This window comes from Propithecus coquereli, unplaced genomic scaffold (assembly GCF_000956105.1).
Source record: "Propithecus coquereli isolate 6110/MARCELLA unplaced genomic scaffold, Pcoq_1.0 Scaffold325, whole genome shotgun sequence".
NCBI classification, from domain to species: Eukaryota; Metazoa; Chordata; class Mammalia; order Primates; family Indriidae; genus Propithecus; species Propithecus coquereli.
This window is the reverse complement of record NW_012148897.1, coordinates 413,867-426,140: the sequence shown is the minus strand read 5'-3', so window position 1 is coordinate 426,140 and position 12,274 is coordinate 413,867. Positions and strand designations below refer to the sequence as shown.

Sequence of the window (12,274 nt, the reverse complement as noted above, 5' to 3'; positions counted from 1 at the left end):
TAGACAGTTTAAGTTTTACGTGTTCATGAAATGTGGAATTATCTTGCAAGTGTTTGAATTTTATGCATACCAAGCTGAGAGAAGTGAAGCTACAGGGATGTGTTAATTTGACTCTCATAGTGATATTGTAGATTTTTCCAAATTTTTCTTTATTAATTTTATTTCATTTTATAAGCAACTTCAATTTTTTTCTGTGAATCTCTGTGTGTTTAGGGCAGATTGATTATAGTTCACATAACGGAATCTCTGTGTGATTAGAGTAGATTGAGTATATTTCAAGGTCTTATCTTAATAAGTAAAAATTACATATATATGTAGAAAGAGTAGAAGGAAATCTGGGGAAATAAGCATTTGGAAAATTATTTCAGAAAACGTTTTTTCCAATTAACCCTATATGGCAGTTCATGTAATCTTTTGCTTTGCTTTTTTATAGGGGGATTTTGGCACTCAGAAAGAAGCTGCGTGGGCCATAAGTAACTTAACAATTAGTGGAAGGAAAGATCAAGTAAGTTGAACTTTTATTTATTTCTTAAAACTGGTGAAATAAAAGTATAGGTAACGCTAAGATTTAGATATAAGAAAATCATAATTTAAAATATTAGCAAGGTAAAAGGTATTCTGTGACTTTTTTAATACAAAAATGTCACCTTGACTTCCTTTAGTCATATTCCATAGAAGAGAAGTGTTCTTTTGTCCAATTTTTTGGCCTATAAGAATTTTCTGATCTATGGTAAGATTGAGGTCCCTATAGTTCATGGGGGTTTAGTTAGTTTTTTAACAGTATTAAGAAAGAACAGACTTTTTAGGTTAATATGGCAGAAAGAAACTGCCTCACAGATTGTCCTAACAAATTAAAAACAACAACAAACAGTAATTAACAACAAACAAATTCGCCAGTAGTAAGCCAAATGAATTAAACTCAGCCATATGGCTGGGACTGGGAACTAGGGTGAGGAATGTGAGGTGCCTAGGGTCTAAAATGTAAGGAGGCACTCGCTGTCGGGATCATTCAGGTGACAAGCTTAACTGCTGACTGGCAAAGGAACAGTAATGTCGAAGGGCTCAGATCTGTTTCACAGAGCAGGTAAAAACAGTGACTTTAGAACTGAGTGACAGTAAATTGATAACTGTCACAAGCTGTTGACTGGTGGTGAGTGGTGAATCCACTTAAATATGAATCTAGAACAAAATAGAAATATAATGCATGGAAATAATAACATAATTAACAAAATATTGAAATGATTAGAAAATATTATGAAATTAATAGAATAGTAAATTTGAGAAGTAGCCAAGCATATGAGAGTGCTAAGTGTTATAGGAAAGAGCCAGGGGATGCTATCACATTGAACCATTGTAGTTTTTAAAAAATAGCATCTAGCCTGCATTAACAGCCTCCTTAACTGATTTCATAATTTCTTATGAAAGGCTCTTTAAAGGAAGTATTTTTTGTGGCAGAAATACATTGAACATGAAGTTGAGTGATTCCTTCATTTTCACTTTAGTTTCTTCTTTCTTGAATTTAGGAAAAAACTAAATTTAAATGAAAAAGAAGTTAGATTAATAATGTAGACTCACTTAACATGGGAGAAATGAGGTCATGTTTCCATACTCAAAATTTCAAAATCAAATTATTCCAGTGAGAAAACATGGCACATAAAGTTTGCCTACATTTTATTAATTTATGCTGTTTTTATTCTTCAGGTGGCCTACCTTATCCAACAAAATGTTATCCCACCTTTTTGCAACTTGCTGACTGTAAAAGATGCACAAGTTGTGCAAGTAGTACTCGATGGACTTAGTAATATATTAAAAATGGCTGAAGATGAGGCAGAAACCATAGCCAATCTTATAGAAGAATGTGGAGGTAAGTTTATTATAAGCTGTTATTCCATATCTTAATGTTCTTTTTTTTTTTTTTTTTTTTACAGAGTCTCACTCTTTTGCCTGGGCTAGAGTGCCGTGGCGTCAGCCTAGCTCACGGCAACCTCAAACTCCTGGGCTCAAGTGATCCTCCTGCCTCAGCCTCCCTAGTAGCTGGGACTACAGGCATGCGCCACCATGCCCAGCTAATTTTTTCTATATATTTTTAGTTGGCCGATTAATCTCTTTATAATTTTAGTAGAGGCGGGACCTTGCTCTGGCTCAGGCTGGTCTCGAACTCCTGAGCTCAAACAATCCGCCCGCCTCGGCCTCCCAGGGTGCTAGGATTTACAGGCATGAGCCACCACGCCCGGCCTTAATGTTCTTTTTGTAACTACCTTTATTTTCTGACTAATATAGCACTTCTGTATTTTTCTGTCTTAGATAATCAAGTAACAGAATAAAGTAAATGTTATATTCAATGTATACAGTCCTGCTCAGCCTCTTGCATATGCTTAGGTAACTGAATTACTGTCATATATTGAACAGGCACTGTGCTAAGATACTGGGAAGACAGTGGTAAACAAGACACAGTCCTTGCCCTCAAGGCATATAGTCTAGTCTTGAAGAAAATGTGAACTGATTTAATGTGCTAATTACCCTAATAGAAATGTACAACAAAATGGGATGCCTAATCCATCCTGGAAGAAGCAGGAATTGACACCTGAGCTGGATTTGAGAGATGAATAAGGATTAATAATGTAAAAAGGGATGAAAGGTGTTCCAGGCAGAAATAACACCATGAGCAAAGTCTGAGGTGAGAAATCGCATTCAGCAAATTATAAGTAGTTCAGTGTTGCTGAATCACAAAGTATGGGGTAGATTCTGCCAAGAGATAAAGCTAGAGAAGTAGCCAATAACCAGACCTCTGCAAAGTCTTAAAAGCTTTGTAGTACAGCAGGTGCTTTATACTGTATAGGGCAGTAGTTTCCAAATCTGGCCATGCACCAGAGCCACCTAGAATGTTAAAGAACATGTATTCAACTTCACCTCTTAGAGTTTATGTATAGCTAGAACTTGAAAGTCTCAAATGTGGCTGTGGAACAGAATGTAAATGTCATCAATCTGGATAAGCGTAAAAGTAAACGTGTTTCTGACATAAGTCGAGAAATGAGTCAAAAAGAGGTACTGCAAGAAGAAGAGAATCTTCGGGGGAGTTAAGAAACTTGAAAATTAACATAATAAGATAGATCTATTTAAAGTTACTAAAGTGACTAATAGAATAACAAAAAATAATGCATAACTATCAAGTTAGGAAGAAGAGGTGGGAAATAGTGTTAGGGAACTAATTAAGGAGTAAGTACCAGAAAAATTCACAACAGGCCTAGTTAATTATTTTTACTACTTGATTTTTCTTACCATGTAAACACTTTAATTTTTCTTTATGTATTATCTTTATATATTACAATAAAAATACAAGCCATTGGATGGTTTTACCCAGGGGATTGGTGTGTTGAGAAGATGGAGCATGGCTATCTGGGGAATGGGGCCTTTGAGGGCAGGGCGTCCAGTTAGGAAAGTATATAGTGGTCAGGCCACAATAAATGAAGGCAGTAATAATAGAGATGGAAGGGGATATAATAAGATTCAAGAAATGGATAGACTTTTGAGGTTTTTGAGATTTGATTGTGGGATATTGAAGGAAAGGAGAACTTAGGCTTTCTCTCAGACATCAAGCTATTTTTGAGTATCACCAAATACGAATACAATTATAGGACAGTTTAAGTGAGTAAGGCAAATAATAAATTGTGTTTTAGACAGTTTAAGTTTTACGTGTTCATGAAATGTGGAATTATCTTGCAAGTGTTTGAATTTTATGCATACCAAGCTGAGAGAAGTGAAGCTATAGATGTTAAAGTCCTCGGCCTAGATACAGTAGCTAAATTTTTTAATGGAAGGATCACCAAAATGAGAGTGTGTACAGTGAGAAATGAGCCCAAGATAACTTCCTCCATTTAAGGAATGGATAAAGGAGGAACACTCATGAAAGGGCAATTTCACTTTATTTCAGAGACCTTAAAATTATTTCTCCTCTAAAGCAAAACCAGATCAAATTTGCATATCAACACATTAAGTATATATATTATTTTTAATGTTTCTGCATATGATTTATTAAACTTAATGTTTACAGGGAAAATTCTCTTTTCTGATGAAATACTGTGTTTAATTTTGATCATTTTCCAGTATACTTAACAGGTGTCTTGCATTATTTATTAATCACCAGTATTTTAAATTTTTTATTCATGTATGCTCACGAGAAAAACTTGCCAGATACTAGAAAGTGGGAAGATTCTGCTTTTTACTTTTAACAAACAAAAGCAATTTTACATATTGCTATAACTCTTTATAAAGATTGGTTATAAATTATTCTGCTGAACAGATAGATGTCCCATGACTTGCTTATACAATTACATGCAGTGAGACCACTCAGGTTGTTTATTTTTTTTAAGGTAAATATGCTGTATCTTTGTGCATAAAAATCTTTTTATATTTAAGATTCACCTTCAGATTTCTAAGAATTGTAATCCAAACAGTTTACAGTCCAAAAATTGGATTATATGTATTCCCAAGATTATTGTAACTTGTCACTACTTTTTAAATATTACTATTGTTTCACTTCATGAAATTTCTTGCAGGACTGGAGAAAATTGAACAACTTCAAAATCATGAAAATGAGGACATCTACAAATTGGCCTATGAGATCATTGATCAGTTCTTCTCTTCAGATGATGTATTTAATAATTTTGTCGTTTTCTTAGTTTTATATATAAACATAAGTTTGGGTGAAATAGTAAGCTGGGGGTATACATTTGTGTATTTTTTTTTTTTTTTGGAATGTCACTTACTTTGGAAACATAAATATTTCAATATTTTAAAATCTCTTCAGGGCATATTAGCTCTTATGGCAAAAAGATAAGGATTTTTTTGACAGCGGATAAGTTAGGCCTTATTTTCACTTTATGTCTTTATAGTTCTCATTTTTAAAAATTTTTAATAGCGTGACCTGTTTATAAACAAAACAGTGATACTAGTATATCGTCTATTAAGTTCTTATATTGTCACTGTTATTTTGTTACCAAAGCCAAATATGAAGATAATAAATAGACAAAATGAAAATAAATCATCAAAAAAGATAAGGCACGGTTAAGGTATGGTATAATCTAAAATATCTTCAGATTGTCAGTATGTAGTAGTTGAAATTTAAGTATTCACTTTCTTTTAGTATTGCCTCTTTGGAAAAGTAATCTAAAATTAAAGCAGTTGCTCCTTAGCAAATTATAATGGTTAGATACAGCCACCAGTGGATTTCTTGAATGATTTCTCAACTTTTCAAAAACATAAATCTTATACTACATACTTCTCCACATTATCATAAAAGAATGGAATGTTATTAAACATTTTGTTGAGCATGTATGGTTTGAACATTAACCTGACAAGGACAATACTAGAAAAGAAAATTATAGACTATTTACTTATAGATGTCCAAGCTAAGTCCTATTTAGATATAATGTCAGTGAAATAAATCAGAAGAGCCATATTCTTTCAAGGGTGGCTTTAATCACATGCCTTAAAGTTAGAGTTTTGGGAAATCCTAATTTGCAATGTGGTGACAAAGTGTAATAAGTTGAGAAAGCGTTAGGATTTCTAATACCTCAACATACAGTTATTTGTTACTGTCTTGCATTGTGAAAAGAATAATTCAGATGATGTATATAGTCACAGGAACTACACTGTAGGTTTGTAATTTTGTGGAATTTCAAAAAGAACCTTCTGATAAAGCATGTAGAATATTATTTATCCATTATTAACAGACCTATTATAGGTTGAGTATCCCTCATTTGAAATGCTTGGGACTAGAAGTGTTTCAAATTATTAATTTTTTAGAATTTTTGAATATTTGCATTATATTTACCAGTTGAACATCCCTAATCCAGTATCCAGAATGCTCATTGGAATGTCGTTGGTGCTCAAAAAGTTTCAAATTTTGAAGCATTTTGGATTTTGGCTTTTCGGATTAGGGATACTCAACCTGTATTTTATTATTTTAAGCCCAAATACCATTTGTCTCCAATTGCTGTTAAAAGGTTAACCAGAGATTACACTTGCTTTCCAAAGTGGTGGTGGCATTAGTTTTTTTAATTGTCACTAGCTTTATATATTTGCCCAGGTACAAAGGAAATTTTAGTGGGTAGCAGTGTGTACCCTCCCAGTTTGAGCCCATCTCCCATTTATTATTGCCCCTTCATTCTTTTGGAAGATACCCATCTTGAGTATTCTCTTAAGTTTATTCTTATGTTGGTATCCATTAAGAAAAAGCTTTACAAAGTGTTTCAGCTTTCTAAAGGATGGTAGGACAATGTTGGCACTTACCATCTCTCTTGCACTATAAGGGTAATGGGACTATTACTATAATGTCATTTATTATATATACTTTAAAAGTAATCATCACATTCTTTTTCTTTTTTTGCCTAGATTGATGAAGATCCTAGCCTTGTTCCAGAGGCAATTCAAGGTGGAACATTTGGTTTCAATTCATCTGCCAATGTACCAACAGAAGGGTTCCAGTTTTAGAAAGATGTTGTGGAAGTTAGGTACAATGCAGCACTGAGATATATATATATATATACATATATATAAAAAGGTTTGATCCATCAAGCTTGGCTCATGGGATCTGCTGCTGCATTAAATCGGGAAAGAAAATGTGAAGATTTCATTTGGAATCACAGAAAATGCCCAAATGAGGTCAAGATGGCGAGTGGGTGCGAGTGAGAATGAGTGGCAAAATGTAACGAAAACTTTACATGAATGCTTACTTAGGTTGTTCAGAGTAAAAAGGGCTACAGGTCACAGATCTTCAGTGCCTGAGAAGGAACACTGACTTACTCTTTATCAATTGAGGGGAAAGTGCAGTACTGTCATCTTCAAGCCTTGTAAGCATAAAAGAGAATAGGATGCCCATATAAGTCAAAGGAAAATGAGCCCAGGCCTTGCTATGAAGCAGTGTGTGAATGGACAATGTTGAATGAATGTCTGGCTCAGTGACGGAGAGCCAGGTTCATCTTTCAAATCTAGGGCTCTTCACTCATGAAGCAGGCTCCTAGTCCTGGAGTGACTGTGTACGAGAGTGTGGTTGTGGTGCTGTATGTGAACGCATGCAAGCTTGATTCGCCTTCAGGGGGCTGATAACAAACCTAGTAAATCATCAAAATGAGATCATAAGTGTTAATGTACACTGGACATGAAAACAAAGACCGGTTTAGCAGCAGACATTGGTTTACTCTGCAGCCTGTGTTTTCTATTTTCCCTCTTCCCTTTTCTCACCTCTTTCCCCTTTTTTTTTTTTTTTTTCCAGTTTTTATTTACTTTACCTAGAATGGCTTTTTTTACTTGCTTCTCAAGTCAGAAAACTTTTCAGGAAGGTTTCCCTGTGCATTTGCACCAGATGAATGTTTGATGCTATGAAAAGCTTTCCATATCATCAAAACTAATTTGTGTAGATTTTTGCATGAAAAAAATCATAAATTTCCCTCAAAATAGACTGTGTTGCAGTACACAAGTTGCCATAATAGTATAAAACAGTAAAATGTGCTTAAAAGGCCATCCTTTTCATTTTCAGAGATAACATAAAGATCTTTGCATGAGGTAAATCTACAGCATAGTTCATTTTTAGATTTTGTTGAGTCCTGTAAAGAAGAAGAAGAAAAAAGTTTCAGTTGTGGTAGAATACCGTGCTGTGTTTAAATGTTACTTGTTTTCAAGCTTTGTTTTCTATGAAAATGATATGGAAACTTCTAAAATGGAATTTGGTGCATATGTACTGCTGAATAAAAACCGATGAAGAGGTTTGAGTAGATGTACAAATCAAGTAATGGTTTGAACACCTTTAATAATATGCCTAATCTGTTCAATTGTTTTAGAATCTTTTTATCTTAGATGTAGGCAGCCATGAACAATCTATTTTGAGCCACTTTAGGGAGAAAACTTTGTATTTTTAAAACTTGCATAAAAGTTATGCAAGTGGTTTTTATAAATTGGAATAATACCTCAGTTTTGAGGTTATGCACACTAAATTAAATGTGACATAAATTAATTTGTACAAAAAGAACTCTTTATAAGGTGGCTCATTGTAGGAAATCCTGTGCCTTCCCCTTTGAGCACAAGTGTTGCATGAACAACAGTTTGCTATAAGAAACATACCAGATTAGCCACCATTAGCATCTATATCTACTTTGTGTTTAAAAATCAACTGGTAATTCTGAAACACTGTAGAATGGATAAAAATTATTTTGTGATCATAACTCTTTGTTGAACTAGAGTATTTTTGCAGCATTCCTTGTCATCAGAAACATGGTTAAAATTTAAAACTAGAAGCAGCAGAAAACTAGCTTGTAAAATTTATCCAAGTAGAGTGCAGGCTAGGCTGTCTTGGGGAAATAAACATTAAAAGTGAAAGCAATGTTTTACATGGGGTGTGTGTGTGGTGTGTGGATTTTTTTATATTAATGTAAAGTTACATTATAACTCAATGGCTTATATTAGGTTCTTTTCTTTCTTAAGCTTTTAACTAGAACCAACATAACAGAAGAAATGTCAAGGTTGTATAATTTCACTATGAACATATTAATATTTTAGCACACTGAATGTGTTCATTTGACACTATGCTTCAGCTTTCTCCCTGCCAGAGCTAAGGTTTTGACCTTCCTTCACTCTCCAGCAAAATAGATTGAGAAAGACAAATTGAGCTATATTTTTAGTATTACTATAACTCCAACATATGGCTCCAAAAGATAGATTGCTTACAAAGCATGGTTTTTACCAAAGGCTTTAGTTACTGGAAGGTGAACATAATAATACTTCACATAATTTGTGTTTCTTGGTAAACAAAAATATGATTCCAGTAAGCCAATGAGCTTGTAATAGGCCAAATTATTTTATATAATAGTTATTCTTATATGTAAGATAGGTAGGGATGATATTAAGATCTCTGAGAACAGGCCAGGCACAGTGGCTCACACCTGTAATCCTAGCACTCTGGGAGGCTGAGGTGGGAGGATCGCTTGAGGTCAGAAGTTTGAGACCAGCCTGAGCAAGAGCGAGACCCCGTCTCTCCTAAAAATAGAAAAAGCCTGGCGTGATGGTGTGCACCTGTAATCCCAGCTACTCGGGAGGCTGAGACAGGAGACTCTCTTGAGCCCAGGAGTTTGAGGTTGGTGTGAGCTAGGCTGATGCCATGGCACTCTAGCCCTGGCCACAGAGCAGGACTCTGTTTAGAAAAAAAAAAAGATCTCTGAGTACAAGGGCTAGCTGGTAGTCTAAATATTTTATTTCTACCTGTTGTCTCATACAGGACATTGATATTCTGGGAAGGGCTTTTCTGTCTGAAATTGTTCAGTACAGTTAATAGTTCACCACAGTTACCTGGTTTAAACACAATTCTTTTTTTTTTTTTTTTTTTTTAATTCTCCAGTGATCTAGGAAATTGATTCATCTTATATACAGACCGTTATTTCTGATGAGGGAAAAAATGGAATAATAAGCTAAATGTTCCTGACTTTTCATGTCTTAAACTCCCTTTTTTGAGCATTGAGCCCTTCTCAAGTGCTATAAAAATAAGAATATTATATTAGAGGTGTGTGAGAAGGCCTAGTCTAAAATAATCTTTAAAGATATTTCCTTTCTAATTTTCAAAGACTTCAGTAATTGTGTGTCATGGTGATACTAATACTTTTCATGTTGCTCTGGAGCAAACCTGGAAACATTTCTATAATTGAAGCTATCTAATTAAAAATACATCTGGAAGAATTTTGAGGAGAGGGGTATTTATCATTTGGGCCTACCTCAATTCATAGGTTGAGGGGTTTTTTTTGTTTCTCTAAAGGTATAACTGCATTGTAAAATCACGTGGGTTTATTGTAACATTAATATGGGCACCCTTTTTGGATTCTCCAGTGCCTCAGTTCCCTCAAGAAAAATATTACAAAAATTAAGCTAAGTTTTGCCTTTAAAGACTAATTGCTGTGTAGTTGTGGTATAATTACCACAGACTTAGTGTCTTAAAACATATATTATTTCACAGTTTCTGTAAGTCAGGAGTCCAGTTATGGTCCTCTACTCAGGGTCTCACAAGGCTGCAGTTAAGGTGTCAGCCACAATCCATTTCCTTGCAGCTGTAGAACTCACAGCAACTTGCTTCTTCAAGACTAGCTGGATAATTTCTGATCTTGGGGAACACTCTAAGCCCTCCTTTAAAGGTCTTGCCCGATTAGATCAGCCCTTGCCCCTACCCCTCATGATAATCTCCCTTTTGTTTAACCCAAAGCCAAACTGATTATTAGATACCTTAATTACACCTGCAGAATCCCTTCACCTCATTGTCCAATCACAGCTAACATCCATCATATTCACAGATCCTGCCCACACTCAAGGGAAGGAGTTATACTGGGAGTATGTATACCAAGAATCTTGGGAGCCATCTTAAGAGTTCTGCCTACCACAAGAAAATGTTAGTATTTTTTTTTTTTTTTTTTTTTTTTGACAAGAGTCTTACTCTTTTGCCCGGGCTAGAGTGCCATGGAGTCAGCTTAGCTCACAGCAACCTCAAACTCCTGGGCTCAAGCAATCCTTCTGCCTCAGCCTCCCAAGTAGCTGGGACTACAGGCATGCGCCACCATGCCCGGCTAATTTTTTTCTATGTATTTTTAGTTGTCCGGCTAATTTCTGTCTATTGTTAGTAGAAATGGGGGTCTCGCTCTTGCTCAACCTGGTTTCGAACTCCTGAGCTCAAACGATCCGCCCGCATCGGCCTCCCAGAGTGCTAGGATTACAGGCGTGAGCCACCGCGCCTGGCCTGAAATGTTAGTATTTAAAACTGGAACAATTTGGAAGTCATCACTTTTTATAGTGCAAGCTTATTTTTGGATCAAAATTACCTGTGAGAACCGAATGAAAACTACAGACTGGCTTCCCCAAAAAGTGCATATATGTGCAGTTTTCCATACATTTTTAGGAGATTGTTAGGAGTCTATGAGTTACAGAGTATGAATGATCTGTCCCAGCCCTCCCTCTCTTCCATTGTCAAGAGGTGGCAAAGTCGCTCCCCTACTGAGGGCAAGATAAAGCCCAGATCGCAACTCATAATTCCCAGTGCTTTCCAGTTACTATTCTAAAGGTAATCTAAGTTTGTTTAAATTTGTGAACAAATGTAAACAATGTTTGTGCAGTTTTTTCTATCTTGTGTATTGAGGAATAGCCAACGTTAGTTGTTGCAGAAGCTTGCCTAAGAGTTTTGAAATTAGTTGACCTTTTCAAAAGGTTTTCAAGATCTTCCACTTTAGCTATTAAGAAGGTGCACTATAATCAGGCTGACTTAGCTTTAACCAAAAGCAGTTACCAATTAACTCCTGAGGTTTGGTAGATTGTTCACCTTTTTATGTGTAAAATTTCAATTAGAATCAATTGAATATTGAAGGCCAGGATACCTGAGTATTGTACCTTTTTTACTTCCTGATTATTCATTGGCAAAATTCATTAATGTCAGCCAATAATTTAATATGAGGGAAAAAATTTGCCCTGATGTCTGATGCAATATTCCCAAACACTGTTGTAGCAAATTCAAACTTGACATTTTGAACATTTAAAGGAAAAAATTTTTTTCTTAAACTTTTTAATAAACACATTAATGTACGCTTTAAAAAAAAATGCCGTAATAAAAAGTTGCTGTATAAAAAAAAAAATTAAACATACTCTTACCATAAAAAAAAAAAAAAGTTGCTGTATAGATGACTTTAAATAGAATCAAGGGCCACAATGATGGCATTCGCGCAATCTTAATAAAGGAGGGTGAAAAAAATGAAGATTGGTAAAACCTATATTTCAGTGTGATCGGAAGCAACTCTGGACTGTAATTGTCAATTTTACATAAACTAGCATATCAATCATTTATAGGGAAGGTAGATTTTAACGTTTTTTTTTTGCTAAAGACTTAACCTAGCAGTTTCATTAATTTTGAATATTGCTTTTAAATCTAGGCTCTTTAGGTGACAAGTTTCATTCAGGATGTCAGTGTCAAGCTGTACTGTTGATAAAATTGATTTGACAGCTACTACTTTGGGTATAAGGGCAGTAAAGTGTGAAGACAAGTAAATGTTCCTACAGATTCTTTCTGAACTACCTCCCACCAAAGAATTGTAGTACTCCCTTAGCACTTTCTCTTTGCCCCAATTTCTGCTTTCTCTCCTCCACAAATTTTGTATCTTTTGTAGCTCTAAATATGCTACCTAGTCCAGGTTACTTCGCCTTTGCAGACTATCAATTCTTCCAGTTTTATTCTTTATAAAGAAATTTGTAATAACTT

The 12,274-nt window shown here is 35.0% G+C and overlaps 1 protein-coding gene across 1 annotated transcript in view; it reads left to right on the top strand.

Annotated features, from left to right (window-relative positions):
- The window catches only part of KPNA4 (karyopherin alpha 4 (importin alpha 3)), a 76,436-nt gene extending 68,052 nt beyond the window's left edge, over positions 1-8,384 (top strand). Inside the window, exons 13-16 of the mRNA XM_012650423.1 lie at positions 434-505; positions 1,702-1,864; positions 4,557-4,651; positions 6,394-8,384. Of these exons, the coding sequence (XP_012505877.1) occupies positions 434-505; positions 1,702-1,864; positions 4,557-4,651; positions 6,394-6,492 (429 nt within the window). The 3' untranslated portion in view covers positions 6,493-8,384. The remainder of the gene's footprint in view (positions 1-433; positions 506-1,701; positions 1,865-4,556; positions 4,652-6,393) is intronic.
- Positions 8,385-12,274: the final 3,890 nt, after the last annotated feature.